Source organism: Prionailurus viverrinus, chromosome F1 (assembly GCF_022837055.1).
Source record: "Prionailurus viverrinus isolate Anna chromosome F1, UM_Priviv_1.0, whole genome shotgun sequence".
Classification (NCBI taxonomy): Eukaryota; Metazoa; Chordata; class Mammalia; order Carnivora; family Felidae; genus Prionailurus; species Prionailurus viverrinus.
The window spans coordinates 26089262-26112966 of NC_062577.1; the positions used below are offsets into that span (position 1 = coordinate 26089262).

Sequence of the window (23705 nt, forward strand, 5' to 3'; positions counted from 1 at the left end):
CATCACAACCAATGCCACAGAAATATAAAGGATTATAAGAAACTACTATGAAAAATTATACCCAACTAATTGGATAACTTAGAAGAAATAGATAAATTCCTAGAAACAGACAATCTGCCAATACTAAATTATGAAAAAACAAAATATATACATACCTAAACTAGTAAGTAGATTGAATCAGTAACCAAAACCTCCCAACAAAGAAAAGGTCAGGGCCAGAGGATTCACTGATGAATTCTACTAAACATTTAAAGAATTAACACCAATCCTTCTTGGACTCTTTCAGAAAACTGAAAAGGAGGGAACATCTCCAAACTCATTTTACAGAAGCAGCATTACTCTGATACCAAAGCCAGACAAAGACACTATAAGAAGAAACTACAGTCCAGTATCTCTGATGAATGGAGATGCAAACATCTTTGACAAAACACTAGCAAATTGAATTCAACAGCACATTAAAAGGATCATACACCATGACCGGGTGGGATTTATTGCTGAGATGCAAAGACGTTTCAATACATGAAATTGAATCAATATGATACACTGCATTAACAGAACAAAGGATAAAAATCACATGATTGTCTCAAGAGAAAGAGAAAAAACATTTGACAAAAGCCAACAACCTCTATGATAAAAATTCTCAGCAAACTAGAAATATAAGAACATTAGCTCAACAAAGTAAAGGCCATATATGAAAGTCCACTCCTAACATCATCCCCAATAATGAAAAACTGAAAGTTTTTCTTCTAAGATCAGGAACAAGGCAAAACAAACTCACTCTGACTACTTCTATTCAACAAAGTACTAGAAGTCCTCATGAGAGCAAAACAACAAGAAAAAGAAATACAAGGCATTCAAATTGGAAAGGAAGAAGTCAAAGTATTTCTGTTCAAATTCCATGATCTTACATGTAAAAAAACCCCAAAAGATTCCACAAAAAAACTGCTAGTACTAAGAAATGAATTCAACAAAGCTACAGAATACAAAATCAACATAAGAATCACTGTGTTTCTATACTAACAGTGAACAATCCAAAAGGAGATTAAGGAAACTTTCCCATTTACAATAGCATCAAAGAGAATAAAATACTTAGGAATACATTTAACAAGGCAGTGAGTGCTTTGTATAATAAAAACTATTACATTTGCTTAAAGAAATTAAAGAAGACAAACAAGTGGAAAGATATCCTATGTTCATGGATTAGAAGACTTAATATTGTTAAAATGCCCATAATACCCCCAAATATCTACATAGTCAATGCAATCCCCATTAAAATCTAAATAGCATTTTTTTTGCAGGAAAAAAAAAATCCTAAAATTCATATGGAACTACAAAGGACTCCACATAACCCAAACAATCTTGAAAAAGAACAAAGCTGGAGGCCTCACACTTCCTGATTTCAAAACATATCACAAAGCTACACTAATCAAAACAGTTTGAAACTGGCAAAACAGGTATAGACCAATGTTACAGAACAGAGGCCAGAAATAAACCCATGGTCAAATGAGCTTCAACAAGAGTGTCAAGACTATAAATTGGGAAAGGACAGTCTCTTTGGCAAATAGTGTTGGGAAAACTGAGCATCCACATAGAAGATAATAAAATTGGACCTTTATCTTACATCATACATGAAAATCAACTCAAAATGGATTAAGGACTTAAGTGTAAGATCTGAAACTATAAAACTACTGGAAGAAAATATAGTAGAAAAGCTTCATACCACTGGTCTTGGCAATGATTTCCGGGAAATGTTGCTAAAACCACAGGCAACACAGGCACCTGGGTGGCTCAGTCGGTCGAGCATCCTACTTTGGCTCAGGTCATGATTTTGCGGTTCATGAGTTTGAGCCCCACATTGGGCTCTGTGCTCACAGCTCAGAGCCTGGAGCCTACTTCGGATTCTGCATCTCCCTCTCCCTCTGCCCCACACCTGCTTGTGTTCTGTCTCTTTCTGTCTCTCAAAAATGAATAAACATTAAAAAAATTTAAAAAACCCACAAGCAACAAAGAAAAAACAGACAAGTGGCACTTCATCAAATTAAAAAGCTTCTGCATAGCAAAGGAAATAATCCATGGAGTGAAAAGTCAACTGCTGAATGGGAGAAAATATCTACAAACCATATGTTGGGAAAAGGCCAATATCCAAAATATATAAGGAATTCCTACAACTCAATAGCAAAAAACCCCAAATAACCTGATTAAAAGGAAATGAGCAAAGGACTTGATTAGACATTTATCTGAAGATGATATAAAAATGTCCAACAGGTATATGAAAATTGCTCAACATCACTAATAGTCAGGCAAATGCAAATAAAAACTACAATATCACCTCACATCTCATAAGGTGGCCTTAATAAAAACAAACAAAAAACCCTCCAAACAAACAAACAGACACCCAGAACTTAAGTGTCAGCAATGACTTGGAGGAATTGAAACACTTGGGCACTATTGGTAGGAATCTAAAATGAGCAGCTGCTATAGAAAATAGCAAGGATGTTCCTCAAAAATTAAAAATAGAACTAGCTTCTGGTCCAACCATCCCACTTCCAAATATCTATCCAAAATCACGGAAAACAGAATCTCAAAGAAATATTTGCAATACCATGTTCATTACAGAATTATTCACAATAGTTAAGACGTAAAAAGAATCAAAATGTCCATCAGTGGACCAATGGGTAAAGAAAATGTGGAATATACAGACAATGGAATATTATTCAGTCTTAAAAAAAGAAGGAAATCCTGTTACACGCTATAAGTTGGATGAAGCTTTGAGGGCATCATGCTACATGAAATAAACCGGTCACAACAGGACAAAGACTTAATGATTCCACTCACATGAGTTATCTAAAGTAGTCAAATTCATAGAAGCAGATAGGAGAATGGTACCTTCCAGGGGTGGGAGGCGGCAGGATGGGGAAATGTGGATTTGCTGTCCAACGTGTGTAGAGTTTCAGTTAAGGAAGACGAAAAGGTTTCAGAAATATGCTGTACAGCATTGTGCTTATAGTTAACAATATTTTATTGTACACTTAAACATTTGTTAGCAAGGTAGATCTCATGTGTTATTTACCACAATAAAAGAATAAAATAAAAGATAAAGTCCTTGGCATAGGAGAATAGTTTTAAAAGACTGGTACACCCATAAAATAGCATTACTACAAAGTCTTTCAAAAAGATTCCATAAATCTATAGTTAAACAGAGAACTATATATTTATAACAGATTGCAAAGTAAGACATTAAGGATATAAAATACATATCATAAAATACAATTTTGAGAGGGAAAGAACCCATAGTCTAGCACAGTGCCAGCTACACAATAGTAAGATTTCAATCAATATTCACTTAATGGGTAGAATTCATGGACGTTTCATTCATTTATCAGACAAAGTTTAAAAAGCAAAGTTGTCTTGTTTGTCTGAGTTGTCTTGTTTCTTTTTCCTAATGCATTTTGGTTTATCACCCTTTAGCTGAAAAGCTTGATCCTTTTTTAAAAAATCCAGTTATAACTTCATCTGGCAACTTTGGTGGCAAGAAACTTCATAAGGACACTACTCACTTTCATTTTCTTTGAGATTCAGGATTTCCCCCAATCCTAAAACTCTGAGATTTTTCACTCATTCATTCAGCATAAAGAGGCAGCATAAGCAATGGTAGCAGGAAAACTGAGATGATAAATACGGAATAATGAGTCACATCTCTGTGGGGACACAGCCTGTATGCAGGCTGCGGCTCTGGAGGGCAAAGAAGAAAACATCTTGATTACTTACTTCAAAATAAAAAATGTTAGAATAGCAGCTCTCATCTTAGAAACATGCTGATATTTACAAGAGCAAGAAAGAAAAAGGAAAAAAGAGACATTGGTGGAAAGGAAAAGTGGTGAACTAGAAGTCGTGGACTAGAAGTGACGGTATTTTTTCTGTCACTAACTAGTGGCACTCTTAGGAAAATAGTTGAATCGTTTATCTTCTTAGTGCTAAAGTGACAGGGTTTGACTAGGTAATATGTACTTGTAGATTTCAGGTTCTAAATTCAATGAATTTCTTCCTTAAAATGTTACATGCAAATAATTCAAAGTATATTATGATAAAATTTTGCTGGCACTTTCTATAGACACTCGTTATAACCTTTCAGATGCAGTTACCAGTATTGCTTTTTATTTGCATTTTCTTTTAGACTCTAAGACACCCAGGCTAGTTTGGTTTAAAAAAATTTTTTTTAACGTTTATTCATTTTTGAGAGACAGAGAGAGACAGAACAGGAGCAGGGGAGGGGCAGAGAGAGACACAGAATCCGAAGCAGGCTCCAGGCTCTGAGCTGTCAGCACAGAGCCTGACACGGGGCTCGAACCCACAAACTGTGAGATCATGGTCTCAGCCAAAGTCGGATGTTCAACTGACTGAACCATCTAGGTGCCCCCTAGTTTGGTTTATACATGAGATTAACTTTTTTTTTTCTTTCTTTGCCCTCAAGAAGAAAGGAGTCTCATTTAGGTCCCTATCAAGAAGGCTACTTGAAGCAATTTAATCCTGCATCAGGAAAGCATCAGAGAGAATAAAACACAAATGCAAACACACAAACATAAACACAAGCTCTCTGTGGATCAAGAAATAATAAGGTTGTAAGGAGCTGAGTAATGGAAAATAAAGCAGAAGCTCCTGTCCTATCAAAAAATACTTTTTGAATAACAGCATAGTACAGCATCCAAGAAAAATATGCCTCAAGAATGATATTGTTATTATAAAATAAGATTATTGACAATTTTAATTAAGCCGAAGTATTTAAAACTAGCCTCATGAAATAGATTTTCAGGCCAGCTCAAGTCAAGAGCCAAATGTCATCATCTGATAAAACATCTTCCAGAAATAAAAAACATTGTGAAGCTTTGGAACTTGTTAGCCAGATTTAAAAAAGAAGAAGAAGAAAATCTATATTTATTAAGGACAAAGTAATTATCCAATCATTTACATTAGCATATTAGCTGTAACATGTCCAGATATAACAGTAGGGTTGTGGAAGGGTTTAAATAGAAAATAATTTTAAAAAGATAGTAAAATAAACAACAATCTTTTATCCTAAAAGTAGAATTTACTTAAAGACAATTAAAATAAAATAAATAAAATAAAATAAAATAAAATAAAATAAAATAAAAATAAATCATCTAGCAATTATCTCTGCTCATTAAAATTATCTCCTTCTTAGACACACTGAATTGAATATGTGGTATCAGCTTCAGAACCCTCAACCAGCCACCTCCCCTCTCTCTTTATCTTCTCCAGAAGTACACACATTACCTGGATCACCACCCTTGAGCATCTCTTCCTGAAAGGCGAGAAGAGAGGACAGTCTTCTGGCCCAAACCCTGTCTGTCCCCTCTCAGCCTCCGTCTTTAAAATTCTTTCCAAAATGAACTTTCATTAAAATTTCTCCAACCAATCTTTCTGTTTTTATTTGAGTTCTTCCCCCTACCAGGTCACCAGAGTATTCACCTAGGATCATTATGACATACTCTGTTTCCTTCTAAAATTTTCCATTTGTTGATCTCCCACTGCCCGTAAAACCAAGACCACTTATCAAGGCCTACAAGGTGTTGGCCTGCTTCCCTCACAACACGAATGATGGCCCAACCCCACTGGTGTTTGCACGGGCCCCAGAACACACCAAGAATGCTCTCGCCTTTGCACTTGCTGCCTTCTCTTCCTGAAACGCTTCCCTGCCCCCCAAGATCTTCACAGGACTGACCCTCTCTCATTCAGGTTTCATCGTGAATGTCACCTGTCCAAGAGAAAGCGTGCCTGAACACAGCTCTTGTAGAGGAGCACGGCCCCCATCATTCTGTGTCATTAAGCCATTGTTCAGTCTTCAGGACATCTGTATTTTCTGAACTTATCTTGTTGAGGTGTTTCTTTGTTCACTAGCACAACAGCTCCAAGAAAGCAGGGCTCTCGTCAGTCCACACAATCATTATCCGTGTGGATTATGCCCCCTGCTTAGAACAACGCCTTTCAAAACTTATTACATGTTTAACGAATAAATGAATGAATGCATTTTAATTACTTCTTCCTTTAGAGGAACAGACTTTCCCACCAACTGTCTTACCTCAGGTCTCTATAAACACTAATATGCTATCTGAACATGGTACATGAATACAGAAATATTTCTGAATGAGGATTCAGAAAAAGAACTCAGGATGTTCAGTGTGTGGCCAAATGTCCAAAAAAAAAAAAAAATCAGATTCAGAAAACTATGTTGCCAATCAATTTTTTTTTTCTTGTATGAATGATAAGCTATTTTGACCATGATTAAATGGAACTTTGTCTTACAAAATTTTATTTTGTGACAGCTGGGAATAATCATCTCCACTTCTGTCTCGCATTCAATGAACGATGCATGGACCAGGACAAATGGAAAACAGCAGCAGCCTACCTCACTGTCTGAGAAGCAAGAGTAAATCAAATGTGCTGAGAAACCATTACCAACCGCTAGTGCAACAGGAATGTTGGAACCCACCCAGTAGTATTTCAATTCTCTTATGGACTGTTATGCAATTAACACTGTGAATTTTATTTTACCTAAAAGAAGCATGACCACCAAGGCACGCTTTAAAGTCAAGACTAAAAACATTTCTGCCACATTCACTAGCTTTGCTGAAGAAACACCGAGGTCCCGATCATCTGAGGTGTCGCTGTATGAAAATACGCTGTCCATTAAAGACCACAGTTTGTAAGCATTTCCGTGGCCATTTTAAGGAAACTAAGACCTTCCCTGTATTCCCCATGAAAAATAAAATATAAGGACTCTAAATGCTTGTAATAACTCTCCTTCTCCATCCTATTCCACGTAGGTTTGCCCTGCTTGGAAAGCTGTTAGTGAATCCTGACCACACTGTTATCCTGTTGGGAACACACACAGCACCACAGATCCACAGTATGGTGACTCTTGGGTTAACACAAAGTCTCCCTAAGAACTCCCTTTCCAATCTAGAGGAGACGTGACATATCTCTGCTCTTGGGGTTGACATCAAAATTTCTTTTTTTTTTTTTTTTCAACGTTTATTTTTGGGACAGAGAGAGACAGAGCATGAACGGGGGAGGGGCAGAGAGAGAGGGAGACACAGAATCGGAAACAGGCTCCAGGCTCTGAGCCATCAGCCCAGAGCCCGACGCGGGGCTCGAACTCACGGACGGTGAGATCATGACCTGGCTGAAGTCAGACGCTTAACCGACTGCGCCACCCAGGCGCCCCGACATCAAAATTTCTAAATGGACACAAACCAGTGCCTCTTCCTCCATAAATTTCAGAATCCACTTCCCTGGTACCATTAGCATCACCCAGATGCTGAAAGCACATCACATGCAAGGAGAGACGAGTTCATTCCATTGTATTTGTCACTTGGATCAAATGTTCCCTAACCGACCTGTAGAGGACCCGAATAACAGTGACAGGAAAGGGGACTTTTTCATTTGCCCAAAAGGAACACCACCTGTTTTAGCAATTCTGAGTTTCTGGTGAATCCCTGTATTCCTCTATAAGTGAGTTTTAGCAAAGTAAAAACAGAAGCACAACTGCAGAAAAGGAACTTTACAAGAGTCAAGAAACTATGCTGGGATCCTAAAAATAGAAAATTGAAGGATTAGAGGCTCTTTTCCCTGAAACGTGCATCAATGTAAGCCATGTGATCGTCTGATGGTGCCTATTGACATTCTTCTCCTTTTCCACAGTCCTGACATTCATTGCTTTGCTTATTTCTCAAAGCTCCCTTTACTGCTTCATCACCAGAGAACACATTATACTTCACAAGCATCTGGGAAATTTTGATTCCTTAGATACCCCTCCAAGGAATACATACTTTTTAACTTACCAGTCTGCAAATATTGGCATTTTCACTCAACGTTATTATAGACTGAGGACACACTAATTAGAGCTCTCCTACATACATATAACAAGAAATTCTACATAAACTGGAGTTTTCTGAGAAAAATGAAAAGCAAAATGAGTGAAAGCAGTAAAGGATACTTCTGAACATATACGCAAGATAACTAATCATAGGGGGGAAATATAGCCATTCTACATAGAGAAAGTACATTTCGCCAATCAAACAGCTATTGTCAGGGGGCACATAAGAGTATAAGAAAAATCAGTTCACAAAATGTAAGTAGTCCTAAAAAGATTATTTACTAAAGCCTTATCGAAATCAACCCTTACAAAAATGTTTCGTTACAGATCTTTAAAAAAGGTTTTAACCGTTTTTAAAAATGTACATACAATAAATATATATTTGAAGGGATAAATGTAAATCTATGTATCTGTTATGTGATGTTTTAATTTAACACTAAAAAGGAAACTATCAAAGTATAGGAATACCAGCGTGATCTTGAAGACTGTGAAGTGTTCAATGTTCAATTAAATTTTTAAAACCTCACAAGCCTGGGTAAAAAAAGGCATACAAATGAGGCTTGAGATTCATTCAACCTTGTTAAGTGAAAACTAATGGATTTGGGAGAAAATAAACCAGGCTCCCCTTTTCAAACAGTGTTTTCAATAAGCTAGAAGAAGCCTCCAGAGTCACTGGGATTCTTTGCCTGAGGACGTCATTCAACAATGCCAACAGAGAAAAAACTAGAAAAGTAACAGAGAGGTAATAGAAATAAAACAGGGGGGAAGAAAAGGAAAAAGAGAGAAAGCAGGGGCGCCTGGGTGGCTCAGTCAGTTAAGCGTTCGACCTTAGCTCAAGTCCTGATCTCACGGTTTGTGAGTTCGAGCCCTGCGTCGGGCTCTGTGCTGACAGCTCAGAGCCCGGAGCCTGCTTCAAACTCTGTGCCTCCCTCTCTCTCTGCCCTTCCCCTGCTCTCTCTCTCTCTCTCTCTCTCTCTCTCTCTCTCTCCCTCTCTCTCTCAAAAATAAATAAACATTAAAAAAAAGAAAGAAAGAAAGAATTAAAGCAGAGACCACTCTTGCGCTAAAGTATGACTCGTCCTCTTTGGAACATTGCCCACAGCTCAAATCGACACTTATCAAAGTCTGAACTGAGCAGAAAGCAGTTAAAAAAAAAAAAAAAAAAAAAAAAAGATAAGTAAAATAATCAAGGGGCCACTCTAAGTGTTAAGGAAGAGATTACAAAACAAAACTATTCGAAAGGCAGAGACCTAAGACACACATCATCACAGATTTTTCAAAGCAGGGGAGCTGCCTGAGAACGAATTCTAAATGTGGTAGGGCATAAAAATGAGAAAGATAATGTCGCTATCTTTAGAAGGGAACCACATGACTTAGTCCACAAAGTTCATCAGGCAAATAAATGGCCTAAAACTTGATAAAGGATGTAATGTTATGAAAGATCACGTGAAAAGTAAAACTTTATTGAGTAGAATGCAAGATACATATCAAGAGAAGGTACACGCTGAAACGCAATGACATTCAAACAGTGTAGACAATTAAGTTTCTGAATATAAGATCCATGCCAGATTTTTCCTAACGTCATGACGCCTGAGCGTCATCCCCTTTAAAAGCCATCCCTTTTAAAGCTGGTTTTGTGGAAGGAACCATGGCACTCTTTGCCAACATCCATCGGTAGCACAGTTAAGAGTAGAGATAGTGAGCTAGTTGAACTACTGTTTACTGTTGGCTCCAGCTGGGATATTCAAATATTCATAAAAATGAAAAGCAGAGAAACAGCTGAAAGAGATAAAAAAAATATATATCACCTCATTCTCTTACTGATAAGGATATTACCTAAGGTATGTGGGGATTTAAACGATATCTAAAGCCAAGACGTGAAATATTCCCGAAGCATCCCCTACACAAGGGTGTGCAAAAAATGGAGCCGGTAAAATGGCCTGCGTACCCGATCCCATGCATGTGAAATTCTGTGTGGAAATACGTGTGGGTCTTGGCCACCTCTCGGTGGAGGAATTTTAGACTTTTTCCTTTGCACCTTCTTGCATTACCTGGATTTTGTATGAGACACGATTGTTACTTTGTGAATGTCAGAGAGCATGAACCTATGGGCAGGAAGGGGCGGCAAACAGGAGTTTGTTCACTGACAGTAGTACATGGGCGAGTCCTAGGGAAACTGGAAATTGGCAAAGTTTTCTTTAAGACCTCTGTATCTCCCTTGATGCATCATTCCCTTTTGTAATTCTCAAGACTGCATTCCTGAGTAATCTTCTCCACCAAAGCCCAGTCGTTTAAGTGCCTCCTGGATAATCTGCTAAAATAATCCAAACTACAACATTAAAACATATACAAGAAGTTGACACATTAGACTATCTGCAGGGCTTTTTCCAGAGATGAATCCAGAGAACAAGAAGGGTAAAGGCACTGATAAGAAAGCCCTTTTAGGAGCTTTCTGGACAAGTTACTGTGTCCATAAATAAAATTATAAAAGGTGACTGTTTGCTTTCCAAAACTGAAGCCCAATATTTAACAAGCTGGATGCTTATACAAACTGGAATGACAGCCACCAAACTATCATGTATAGAATCATGTAGCATCACTCACTACCATATCCAGTCAGCTCTAAACTCTGCTTTTAATATGCCAAACCATCCCATTTGCCTTTAAGAAAGTCATAACCTCCAACACAGACTTCCCCATTTAAACACCTTCAAAAGCTCCCATGCTGAGAGACATCCTTCTTCTTTTTTTTTAAGTTTATTTATTCATTTTGAGAGAGAGAGAGAGAGAGAGAGAGAGAGAGAGAGAGCACAAGTGGGGGAGAGGCAGAGAGAGCCAGAGAATCCCAAGCAAACTCTGCACGGTCAGGTGCAGGACTCAAACTCATGAACTATGAGATCATGATCTGAGCTGAAGTTGGATGCTTACCCAAGTGAGCCACCCAGGTGCCTCTGAGAGATTTCTTAAATGTTTTCTTTAAAGGGTTCCCTAAAGACAAGAAAAATAAAACCCCAAGGGGTTTGGGGGCACAGGGTGACACAGTTTCCTCAAATGAGAGCTGTGTTCCTGAAATGTTAGGTTGTAAATCAATAATGGACCTGAATTTTGGATTTTAGTCCTTAGAGGACTCTCTACCTGTTGAAGTGCTCCTACGGTCATACCAGGACCTCTGCTTGGCTCAAACTGTACTCATCCCCCAGGTGATTTCATCCAATGGCTTGACTTGAAAAGCCTTCTGTAAAATGATGACTTCCGAATATGAGCCTTCAGCCTGACCCCTCCCCTGAACTCCAAACCCAAATTTCCAGCATCATTTTTCCTACACATCCCATTTCCCACTCAGCATCCACTCTTGGATCTCCTCAGAGGCATCTCAAATTTAACATGGCTGTGCTGGCCTGGAATCTGCCTAAGCTGTTTTGCTGAAGTACCTGCACAGAACCGTCCCCACGTGTGAGACATGCTGACCAAGAGTGTTGCTTTCCAACCGTGGCTTGAGTAGCTTCTGGGAGTTAGGACCAGCTTGTCGGCATTATTTGTTGGTAATGGCGTGACGGATGATTTGCACCTTGGTGAGACTCTTGAAAAGTTCTGCCACTGAGGCTGGCTACCCAGCAAGAAAACACCTTTGTGAACAGCAGGGATATGATCAGCCAAGACCTGGTTCCAAGGTATTCCATGCACATACTGGTGGCTCTTGACCGAAGTATGTCCTGGCCTGGCAGAGGGAGGCCTTGGCTGTGATACAACCTTTGCCTACGGTGCCCATCCTTGCTGTTGTTACATTTCATCACTTGCCTGCCTTGGAGATCTAGAAGTCCTATTATTTGGGTCCTGAGAATCTTTTCAATAACCCAACCCTGTCTAACTGACACGGTCAGTGCAATGTCCAACCCTAAACGCCTGACATCATCCCCCAACCAGCTCCTCCTGCACTTTTTCTCACGTCTGCAAATTGGGAACTGTATTCTTTTAGATCCGTAGGACAAAACTTTTGGTGTTTTCTTTGACTCCTCACCCTTGCACTGTAAGTCTTCTCCATTGGTAAAATCCATTGGCTCTCTTCAAGTGTCTCCAGGATCTGACCATATCTCATGGCCCCCTCCTACCATGTTGGTTCAATTCAAGCTCCCCCCTCATCTATCACAAGGGTTATTACAACAGCCAAATAACAGTTCCTTCTGTTTCTGTCCACGGCCTCCAGCAATCTCTTCTCAACTCAGCAGGCAGAGTGATCCTGGGGAAACAAGCCAGAGCAGGACACTCATGTGCGCCAAAAAGCCAACTCCATATTATAACTTACAAGGCCCTACAGGGCTTGGCCCTCGCTACCTGTCTGATGTCATCTCCTACCACTCCCTCCTAGCATCCTTGCTGTTCCTGTACCTGCCAGGGACACTCTCGAGTCAGGAAGGGCATCTCTACTGCTGATCCCTCTGCCGGAGTGTGATTCCCCAAACCTGGCTGGTTCCCTCACTCCCTCTACTTAAAAGTCACCATATTAGTGAAGCTTCCCCAGTGACCTGATGTAAAATTAATCACCAATACCACCCAACGTTTCCTAACCTTTTTCGCTGCTTTATTTTTTTCTCCTGAGACTTAATACTATCTAACACATCCTCTTCCCTCAGCAGAATGTAACCTCACCAAGGCCAAGAGCTTTCATCTGTCTTACTCTCCACTGTACTTCTGTACCTAGGACAACACACATAGCAGGAATTCGATGAAGTGGTCTTGAATGAATGATTATATAATTGGTATAAAACAACGTTTTTGGTTTTGTTTTTAAAGTTCACTGGCATTCTAGGAACATAACCAAGTGTCCCAATGGCACATCCACCCCAGGTGGTGAACAGGCTCAGGATGAAGTCCACCCCCCTGGTGCGGTACAGTAGGCCCTGTTGCACCTTGTTAGACTTGCTGAAGCCCCTGCCCCTCAGTCTAGATCATTCAGTTACTGGAGCAAATCGTGCCCCTTCTGCCTAGAACATTTGCTGATCCCCTTGTCTTCCCCTAGGATCCTCTGGTTCCGCACTTACCATCCAGTTTCCCTTCTGCCTCTTCTCTGTGTCTTCCCAACTCTCACTAAGTGGTTAATTTCTTCCTCAGTTGTCTCGCTCCAAACTCTAAGCACTTCTACTGTAGCTGTGTTTATGGTGGTCTCCTCCACTTGTCTTTGGAGGGAGCGCCTTAAGAGAAACTATGTTTTTTTCCATCATTTTACTTGCCCCACACCTAGCACGAAGGTCAACACATGCTCAAAAAATGCTACTGAATGATAGGAGTAAAAACCAAACTGAGAAGAAAGGAACAGTGCAAAGAGAATATAATCCCCTCAGCAGGAGGGCTTCAGGAGATCTAGGCCTGAGGCTGCCGTATGACCTCATGCAAATGTATCAGTTTCTTCACCCCAAAATAGGCAGAATACCCTCCCTCCCTACCTTGCAGCGGGTGTGTGGCTCACGTGAGAAAATAAAAGTCAAATCTCCCATGAAGTATTTTTATTATCAGGGTAGAGATCAGAGATTTACCCTGCCTTTTTAATCCCAGAATTGATTCAGCAAACACTTAAATAACTAGGTTGAGGCCAAGGTGTATCTACTGTAACCATGCCTCTACTGGTTTGCCGCATTCAAGCAGGAGAAAACCAGGAAGTGCTCTCCAAAAAGAATATTAAAATCCGGGTTATGTACGCTCCATTTTTATATGGAGAGAGAGATAGGTTATATAATATACATCGCTAGGTGCGGAGAACTGTAATTCGATATCCATTCCACTCTGATACATAGAATGACAGGAAGCTTTACAGCAAACTTAACGTTTGTTAATTTTTTTAGAGGTAGTAAATACAGGACCTTAGAGCGTAAGCTCTGGAGTCCGTCCACTTAGGTTTAAATAACAGTGCACTCCACCACTTTGTACTCTTGGAAAATTAAGCTCCCTCTGCCTCAATGTGCACCTAAGTTAAATACAGATAATAAGTCACTTAGCTCATATGGCTGTTTAAGAGTTAAATGAGACAATACACAGAAAAGGTTAGCACAGTGCCTGGCACACAGTCAGTGCTCATTAAATGTTGGTTGTCGTTAATGGTATTCGTGGCTTTTAAAACTTCAGTGTTTGCTTGTGTTTTTCCGTGCTGACACTAACTTAAATGTAACGGATGTTGCAAATCAAAGTGCTCAAAGCACTTCAGCCCAGCAACGATGCCTTTGTCTTGATATCTCTGCCCCCTCTTCAATCTTGCCTTGGCGGGCTGATGTCAAGATGGCACTCAGAGGGGATGCGCATGCTGGGACTAGGAAGCAGAAGAAGCAGGTGCTCTGGTGAGCCTTAATTCTCCGTTTTCTTCTCCCCCCTCCCTCCTCTAACCCACCCTCTGATGCAAGCACAGCCTGGTATGAAGTTACCATAGCCCAGGCGGAGGTGTAATTAATGATCTGGGGCCTGGGGCCAAATTGGTTTAACTGTACCTGACATTGGCCTTACAGTCTGACTATCCATGTCCTCCTCCTTCCTCACTCTTTTCATAAAAGAAATCCAGAATTCCTTCTCTACTAATATGAGGACTGAACTTCTAACTTCTCCAGTTGATCCCCCTCTCAGCACTGAAAAACGCCGAACCCCGAATGAGCAGAGACTCCTGGGAATAACAGCAGATCAAGATTCCGAGGACCTGAACACTCATCCTAATAATGGTGTCTGGAGTAAGTCACTGGGACTGTTGTGTGCTAGCTTCCTTGTCCTTCATGCTGTGACAGCACTGTCTAACATACCTACTCGTGAGGTTTTAAGGGATGATTAAATGGGAAAATAGATGTGGGAAAGACCCATGGACACTTACGAGGATCGTATGAATGAGATGTAATTCTAATATAAGATTACTGGCGGGGCACCTGGGTGGCTCAATGGGTTAAGCATCCGACTTCGGCGCAGGTCGTGATCTTGCAATCTGTGAGTTCGAGCCCCACGTTGGGTTCTGTGCTGACAGCTCAGAGCCTTGAGCCTGCTTTGAATTCTGTCTCCCTCTCTCTCTCTGCCTCTCCCCGGCTCTTGCTCTGTCTCTCTCTCTTAAAATTAAACATTAAAAATTAAAAAAAAAAAGATCACTGGCTTATTTGCCTTTCTCCCTATTTAAACACCGATCTCGATCTCTGAAACCATGCCATTATAAACATCTCTTTTATCAGAAGAAACTTTATTCAAAGAGAATAAAATAATTTATTACATCTATGGGGTTATAAAGATGCGTGATATGGCAATAAACAACAGGCAACTTCTGAATAAGCATAAAATACTTGAGATTTTTAAGAGGCAAAAATCCTCATCAGCCGTGAATATTAATAAAGCTAAAATAGATTCCTGTGTGGAGCGGAAAGAAAAAGATTAGGTCATTGTTGAGCTCTGTCTCTATCCCTTCCAAAAACAATATAGCAAAAATGGCCAGTCTCCACCTCCAGATTGTCCCCACCTGCCATGCCCTTCAAGTTATTCTGACAGGTATGAATAGATCTAGGTAATATTGAACAGTGGGACCAATTTCAAATCCATACAGGGTTTCCTTCAGCATTGTCCTGAAATTCCAGGCATTTCTTTTCCCAGCTCAAGACCAATCACGCCACTTCAGATGGTAAGAACGCAACTATCTGAATCAGACGCTTCAACCCCATAAAGGGACAGTGGGGGGAGGGGAGGGGTGGGGCTGCGCAACTAAGAACAGCAAACAAACCTAACGCTTTGCGATATCCTGAATGCTGCACAGGGATTATCTCTTCACTGTTCACAGCAACCTTGTTTGATAGATAGACTTCCCTCATTCCAGATGGATCATTTTAGGCTTAGAGAGGGAAATTACTTGTTCAGGATGACACTTCTAGAAAAGTGCTCAATTGGAATTTAAAACACATCCTATCTGATCCCAATGTTTAGGCTTTTACCCCATGCTACTTCCAAGATAATTTAGAGCTCTTCTTTTAAAATCCTAGGGAAATGGGAATTTTTTTTTTTTTTAATGTTTATTTCCTTTTGAGAGAGAGATGGAGAGAGAGAGAAAGCAGGGGAGGGGCAGAGAGAGAGGGAGACACAGAATCCAAAGCAGGCTCCAGGCTCTGAGCTGTCAGCACAGAGCCCAATGCAGGGCTTGAACCCACAAGCTGTAAGATCATGACCTGAGGCAAAGTTGGAGGCTTAACTAACTGAGCCACCCAGGGCCCCATCTTTAAGATTATCTGAGTACCTTTTAGAAAACTGTGGCACCAAGACAGAGTGAAGAGAAAGTGATCTCATGTAGGAACAGGTAATGGGGTAGCTGGGACAGTGCTATTAGTTGGCAGGTCCACTGTCAATACCGAAAATATTGCCATCATCTAAAAACAGTACAGGATTCAGTATGCAAGTGTCTGAAGAGCCTTTCCAAAGTGTAAATCAAATAGGTGAGACGCAAAAGTGTCTGAATACAGTAGGAGCTAAATAAGAGAGGACAGTACCTTTGATAGCTTTCAAGAGACTTGAATAGGAACTTGTATGTGCTTTCTACAAACAGACAGGGGCACGAAGGGCAGAGGTAGCATTTGGGGATCCATGGCAAAAGGGAAGTAAGAGCGAAAAGGCCTTCGAATAGGAAACTGGATTAAAACCAGTAAGAGTTTCTTCCTTTAATCTACAATTCCAACTCATTCAAATGATGTAAAACCAAATATAAGATGAGGAAAAACATGATTCAGATCATTTCGAGTCCAATTTGACTTACACCAGTTAAGCAAAGTAGGTTCTATAAGAAAATGAATATCTGTACATTTAAAATGTTTGCAACAACCAGTCAGATCTCTCCTTGAAAGAACAGCCTGGGGCTCTCTTCCTTCCCGATTCTTGGTTTGACCAATGAATTGTTTTACAATCTACAACAGAAGGAATCTACGACAACAATACAGCCATTTCCAAGGAGCCTAACTGAAACTTTTAAATCATTCTGCGATTAACTTTTAAAACAAAATATTTTTCCATAAAGACGCTGTCCCGCCATTACAGAGCACGCGTAAATTATTTTTTAAGATGCAAAAACTCCATTTTTCTGTGTAATAGTAAATTGCTTTCAGCTGGGGTTTAGAGAGGCAAGGATCAATCATTTCTCTCTGGGCACCTGAAAAGGCAGTTATCAGAGTGATACTTTGGCTGGGTTAAAGAGGTGAGCTACAGTTTGTTACCCATGAGGGACACCCGTCTCAAGAAGGTCATGCCACAAGCTCATCGTTTGTATCTTATGACGGCCCGGGGCGTGATTAAAGCACTTTTCTACCTTGGGTTTTCCACTCCTTTGCCACAGCGATGTTTGTCAGTCGGCAATGATAATCTAACCACGAGGGCCCTCGCCAAGGCAGCCCCACGTCCCCCGGGTGTCCACTGGCAGTTCTGACAGGGCAAAGGAAGAGAAATCAGGGAGACAGTGGGAGAGAAGGAGCCGCAGGAGATAAGAAGGAACAGGAGGGAGCAATTAAGGCGAAGCAGAAGAAGACAGAGAAGAAGTAAGACAAGAGGGAAGACGTGCAGAAAGGGGACGGCTAAGCCAGAAGGAAGTCAATGCCGAAGCGAAAGTGGACCAGGGCTCCCCACGGGCGCGCCACTGTGCTACCGATAGCCTCCTCTTACTGCTACATTTTTCCCCCGGAGAGGAAGCAGGGTAACAACTCCTCTGTGCCGTTATTACCTGGATGAGTTCGTCCAGCTCGGTCGAATTGACACAGGAGTGCTGGGAAATGAATGTCTGCTTCTGGATCACAATGGTGGTCCTCTGTGAAATCTCATGAGGCTGCTCCAATGCTTTGAACACGGTGGCTCCGATGATCAGATAGAGGACAACCACCAGGAAAATCGTGGAGACCGTCTTCCATTTCATAACATTAATGGTCGTGTCACTCTCCACCCGGGAAGCAAGCACTGTGGGTTTCGTGGAAAACGAGAGCCTCGGTTTGGAGTTCTGAGCGGCAGATTTAGGGTCCAGCAAGTCAGGTGCCGCCACTGACAACAACAGAGAGTGAAGGTTAGGTTGGAGAAGGGTACGGGGGTAATGGCTGGGCTTCTTTAGGGGATGAGCAAAGGCGGACTGAACTCCGCTGCTCTCCTGGTGGAAGCTCTGGAACCAACCTGAGTGTTCCTACTGGATTGCTCTGGGACCATACATAAAGGTTCAAGGACAAGGGGCGGGGTCTCAGCTCTCTGCTGCTATTGGGGTTCCAGAGCCAGAGGAAGGAAATAGGAGGTGGACCAAGAAACTTACAAAAAAAAAAAAAAAAAAAAAGATAAGATGCCTGAGCTCTTCCTCATGAACTTTTAAATTTACATCTGTTCACCGTTGCTAGTCAGCAAAGACTGAACTCCTAAGAGTTGGTGGTACTAAACGATCTCATGAATGCTCATCAAGAAGGTTCACGGACTATTTTATGTTCGCAAGAACTTAACCCTCTGTACCACAAGCAGTTGACATCAAGAACATTCTTTGTTTTTATTTAGAAATTCGTTGTAATAAAGGGATTGTATTATAAGTGAATTTGTGATCCAAACATTGTTGCTCAAAGTAAAACATTAGTCATTTTCTGGTAAAACATGATGGGAAGCAAACCACTCAATTGCCCAATCATTTCTTTGTTGCCTACCCTCTAAAGTGATTCATGATTAAACATTCTCTACATCTTACTTTTGAATCTCTGGCATCTTGAAAAAAAACAGAGTATTGCTACCTCTCTGGCACCATCCTAGGTGCTGCTAAGACATGAGAAGTTGCTTCCACGTCAACAGTGAACATTATCCAGAACAAAGAATTTAAAACCTTATCTTACACCTTAGATCCTCTGTACAAAGCGAATTGCCCCATTAGCGTGGATTTATGTGTTCTCTTACAAATTCCCATATACTCTGAGGTGACTCTAAATCCATTTATGATTTATCTCAGCTGCTCAAAAATATCATTAGTGGATTTCTTCTTAGAAAATACAAACATACTAGATTTTCACTTGCTAAGGAGGGAATAAGCTATCTACTACAGAATGTTTGATTGGAAAGGCAACATTGAACCAAAAGAGTTAATAGAATAGCCAAAAAACAAAACAAAACAAAACAAACCACCAAAACAAAAACCCAAGAACAAAAACCAGGGGGACCTGAAAAAAAAAAAACAACAAAACACTGACTCAACCAGAACCATCACTTTAAGAGTCCACAATTGTCATAGATAGAAGTAAAATTGCTCTGGTGTCTATAATAAAAGCCTAATCAGAAAGAACACTTTCAGGTTAGTATATGAGAAATCACTGCAGAACTGCACCCAGAGACCCTCACAGGAACCGGAAATTACTTGAGAAGGAGAAGAGAATGGAAAGTGTCAGTTTTCACAGGGCTGGGGTCCCTGCCCTCTTGACCACCACTGGTGGTGGGACTACCTGTTTGAGTTCCTAAATCTTCGGCTGCCCATGACAAAGAAGCTTTGCAAACAAAGCTATTTGAGACACTAGCCCTAAGCAGCGTTGCACAGTGATGGCAGATAAGAGAGGGCGCCTCAAACCAGCAAATCAAACCCCTGAACGACTCTGACTTCGAAGAGATGAAATCAGAGCTCTGACAGAGTAGCTGCACCCATGGCTCCAAGTGGAGATTCCACATATATACGGCTCATTTCGGCAACTTCCTATGGTTCAACCTGCTGTATACAGGTATGAACACGTCTCCCTCCTGATGCGGTCCCCTGCTCAGAATAAGGCCACAAACTAGTAGACACCTTTAACAGAGTTAAATGTAACATTCAACACCTTTATAGTTAGAAAGGCAACTTCACTCAAAATTAGCATCTATGTGTTCAATGTTCTAATCAAAAATAACTTTTTTTTAATAGACATGCTGGTAACAGCTAATATCACTGTCACCTGCCGACTAGCTACCCGGTTCCACCTCCAAGCTACTTAGTGTGTCCTGAGTGAAAAATAAAGGTCGTAATCTAAAATTAAGCCATCTTCGGAATCAAAATAACAGAAATCCACATTATCTCTCTGGAGAAAGCTTTCCAAGCCTTTCCTCTCCAATTCTCTGTGCTCTTATATTTCTGGTTTTTCACACCAAAGGTTTCGGGTCGGCAGAACTGGAGAACACCGAGACTCTACCTTGAGGCCCCCAAATCCCAATCCCAAATCCCAACACCACACTAAAACATCATAATTATATGCTTTTGGGGGAAAGAAACAGATATGTTTTTAGAAGATCGTGTGTGTGCATTAAGCTAATACATTTCCTGCTGAAGTTTAATTCTTTGAAGCTATTGCCTTATTTTTTTAATTAGCAGAAATATATATAAATGCACATTTGGCAGACGGAATGGACAGCAATTGCTGAAATACCAAAATAAAAAACAACAGCCTTTCCTCCCCAGCTAACATGGGCAAGGGACCTCTGTGTTTGCATCTCCACGCCGTCTGATGTATGATCGGGCAGGGGTGCTCCTTAGAACAAGGAATCAAAGAGTCGTCCCTTCACACACTGTCATCACCATCGCTACCTCCCTCCTCTGCCACTAGCACATCACAGTCTCCTCTTAATCCAGGTCTCCCATCCTCACACGGGTATGCCTTCTACGCGCCGGGCCCGCGGCTGACGACTCAATAGCAAGAGAAATGAGCTTTTTTTTTCAGCACCACCGCCTGTCCCACCTCGCAAGGGGCAACAAGTGTGACCAGGGTCACCATGCGTCCTGCCGGTCGGCTGCTCCCAAGGGCTGACCCTCCTCCTCCTTCGGAAACTCCCTTAAGGTGTCCCAAACCCATAGCCTAGGCAGATAGATGCCAAAGCCCCAGGCACCAGCGGGAGAGGGGGTGGGGGAGAGGCAGCCAGTGGAGGAGCCGGGGATCGATCTGCCTCCGAGCCGAAATTACGACCCAACACCTTGGACGGGAAACGAAGGTGGAGAACGTCCGCTTGCTGCCAGCGGGGCATTTGCAGCCCTCCCACCAGTCCCGGCTGGGGAGGGAAAGCGCCGGGCGGGGGGTGGTGGGGGTGGTGGTGGTAGGGTTACCCGGGGGTCTCACCTCCTGCTCTATAGCCGGGTCTCTCCCGCGAGGCGCTGGGAAGCATGAGGCATGCAGCATTCAAAATGTTTTTTGAAAAAGACGGACTTGAAGCTTTTACAAACACGCCATTGTACTCACTTCTTATTCAGAGTCGGGCTGCGCGCTCCGAGCTGCACGGGCAGGCATTTTCCCCGGCTTTGTTTTACAAGGTGGGGAGAGCGGGGCTGGACGCGGGAGGGGGTGGGGGGGAGCGTGAGAAGAAACGAAATCGCGGGAAGGAGGGGACACCGGCGGGCTGGGCAGAGGGCGAGGCCGAGGCCAAGTTGGGCGCGGGCGCCGCCGCCCCCGCACGCGCCTGCGGCCGGGCCCGGGTCACCCGGAGAGCGCGGGCGACCCGGGTCCCGCGCCGGACGGCAGCCGCCGCCGCCGCCGCCGCGCGCTCCGCCCGGGCTTCCGCGCTGGCCGGTCCCCGGCGAGGCGCGGCGCGGGGGCGGTCGGAGCAGCCCGTGCGGCCGTGCGCCCCGGCGTCTTTGTGCGCGAGCCTCGCTCTGCCCCTCTTCGCATGTCTTTGTGTGTCTCCCCCGGCAAAGCCCTCGGGCCCCGGGGGGCGGGGGGTGTGGCACGGGCTCGGCGCGCCGGGCGCCCTCCCGCCCGCGGCTCGGCCGCCCTCAGCCGCTCTCCCTTCCAGGCTCGCGGCTCTCGTCCCTCGCCAGCTCCTTGGAACTCCCTCCCCCTCGCCTCCTCCCCGCTCCCCACCCCCCCATCTCCCCCGCCTGGGCTCGCCTCTCCGCACCCCCTCCTAGCCCAACCCTCGCCGCCGTCGCCCCTGCCTCCTCGCCTAGGGGCAGTGCCCTGGGGCTCGGCTCACCTGCTGCCTCTTCTCCTCGCAGCCCCTTCCACTATACTGCCCCCTCCCCACATCCCCATTCTCACTCTCCATCTTCTTCCAGAGGGGGGTGAGGGGTGTGGGATTGAGCTCTGGGGCGCGGGTCCCAGGACCCCTGCACGTGGACATCCTCCGCTCCCCTTGCTCACCGCCCCCCCCCCAGGGTTGTGCAGTGAAGTGCCCCCATTGGCGCCCTGAGACCCCTGGAGTGGGGTCGGTAATGGGCTGCTGGCTCCTTTCAGCCTACGCCTGGGGAAGTGTTGTCGAGTCACCAGCAACCCCCACCCCACCTCCATGGGGGCAGGACCTGGGCGGCGAGCTCTGATCAACAGAAGGTTCCAAACCAGAAAGGATGGGGAACGCACCGGGAGCTAAGGTGAAGAAGACACCTAGGGATGCAGAGGGAATGGAAGAAAAATGGGTAGGCTCTCAGGTCAAGACCCCTTTGCTGGGGAGAGAGGTTGCAGACGTTCTCGGTAGAGCGCGGAGAGGGAGACCCGGGACATCAGTGTGAACCCCCGCGCTCCCTGACACCTCGGCACCTAGATCCCAGCAGGGTGGGTACCAGACCCCGCCCAGACTTCTAGACTGCTGCGCGGGGGCGGCTGAACGCATGGCTGCAGGGGTGAGGGAACCGAACCCGCAGAGGAGGGGGAGAAAGCGCGCGGAGTACAGGCTGCAGCTGAAATTGGCTAGTCCCTCCACCACACTCGTGATGTAGCGGAACTTCAGTCCGAGTGTAAACTCTTCCTTCTCACTTTCTCTGCGGGAATCCCCCGCTGACCCCCCATCCCCTCCACCGCTGTGTGTGAGAGTTTATCTTCCAGAAGGGCTGCCTGGCCACAGTGGACCATTTCACCAGCTGCAGGGAGTATTTCCTAGTGAAAGCTGTATACGTGAGAAACTAGTCAAAGCTACAGACCTAAGGAGGTCAGGCAGAGCAGAAACACTCCTGATGGTAAAAAGAACGTTGTAAATCTTTTGCAAACCCGTGGCCATCAATGCTTAAAAATGCCAGGTTATTCTTTAAATTCCAGAATAGTTTCAGCACCTCGTTCTCCTGTTAAAGATGTCTTCCTTATTAGGAATTCCTTCCTGCTGGAACTGAAACATGTTTTTCTCGACTTCTGCTCTCAATGTAATCGGATGTCCTTTCTGAAATGTGAATCTGATCCTCTCACTTAAAACCTTTTCAAACTCTCTAGGTTACATATAATTTGCTTCCTGATCTGGCTTCTCTTTTTCATTCCAGACCTTTCTGAGTACAGTCATCTTCCTTCACGTGTCTTCCCCCAGTCCTCTCCCCAACTTTATAGGACTAAGACATTGTATTAGTAGGGTTCTCCAGAGAAACAGAACCAATAGGGCGTGAGGGTGTGTGTGTAAAAGATTTATTGTAAGGAACTGGCTCACACCCTCATGGGGGTGTGAAATCCCCAGGGCAGTTCTGGCAGGCTGGAAACTCGGGCACTAGTTGATGCTCCAGTCTTGAATTTCTTCTTTTCTGGGAAACCTCAGTTTTTGCTCTTAAGACCTTCAGCTGATCGTATGAGGCCTACCCCACATCATCAAGGGTCATCTTTCCTAAAAGTTAACTGATTGTGGAGTGCAACATCTACAAAATACCTTCACAGCAACACCTAGATTAAGTGTTTGACCAAATAACTGGCTGCTGTTGCCTAGCCAAGTGGACACGTAAAACAAATCTTGAGACATTATCCTTCCCATCTCCCAGTTCTCTGGAAGTGTCTCCTGAACCCTAGCTAGTCAGGTGTCTTACTCTTTGCTTCCCATGCAACTTGGGCTTCTATGTTTGTACTTGTCACATTGTGTTGTGCTACTTCAGACTATACTAGAAGCTCAGTGAGGGCATAAACCG

General features: G+C 43.2%; 1 protein-coding gene across 2 annotated transcripts in view; it reads right to left on the bottom strand.

Moving 5' to 3' along the window:
* Positions 1–23705, bottom strand: part of KCNK2 (potassium two pore domain channel subfamily K member 2) — a 193189-nt gene that overhangs the window by 101864 nt on the left and 67620 nt on the right. The window contains exons 1-2 of one of the 2 annotated variants that reach the window (XM_047840633.1): positions 20959–21004; positions 17598–17908 (exon numbers count right to left, since the gene is read on the bottom strand). In XM_047840633.1, coding sequence (XP_047696589.1) covers positions 17598–17908; positions 20959–21004 — 357 coding nt within the window. Of the gene's footprint in view, positions 1–17597; positions 17909–20958; positions 21005–23705 lie in introns of those variants that run through there. The other variant, XM_047840631.1, reaches the window with a different exon arrangement.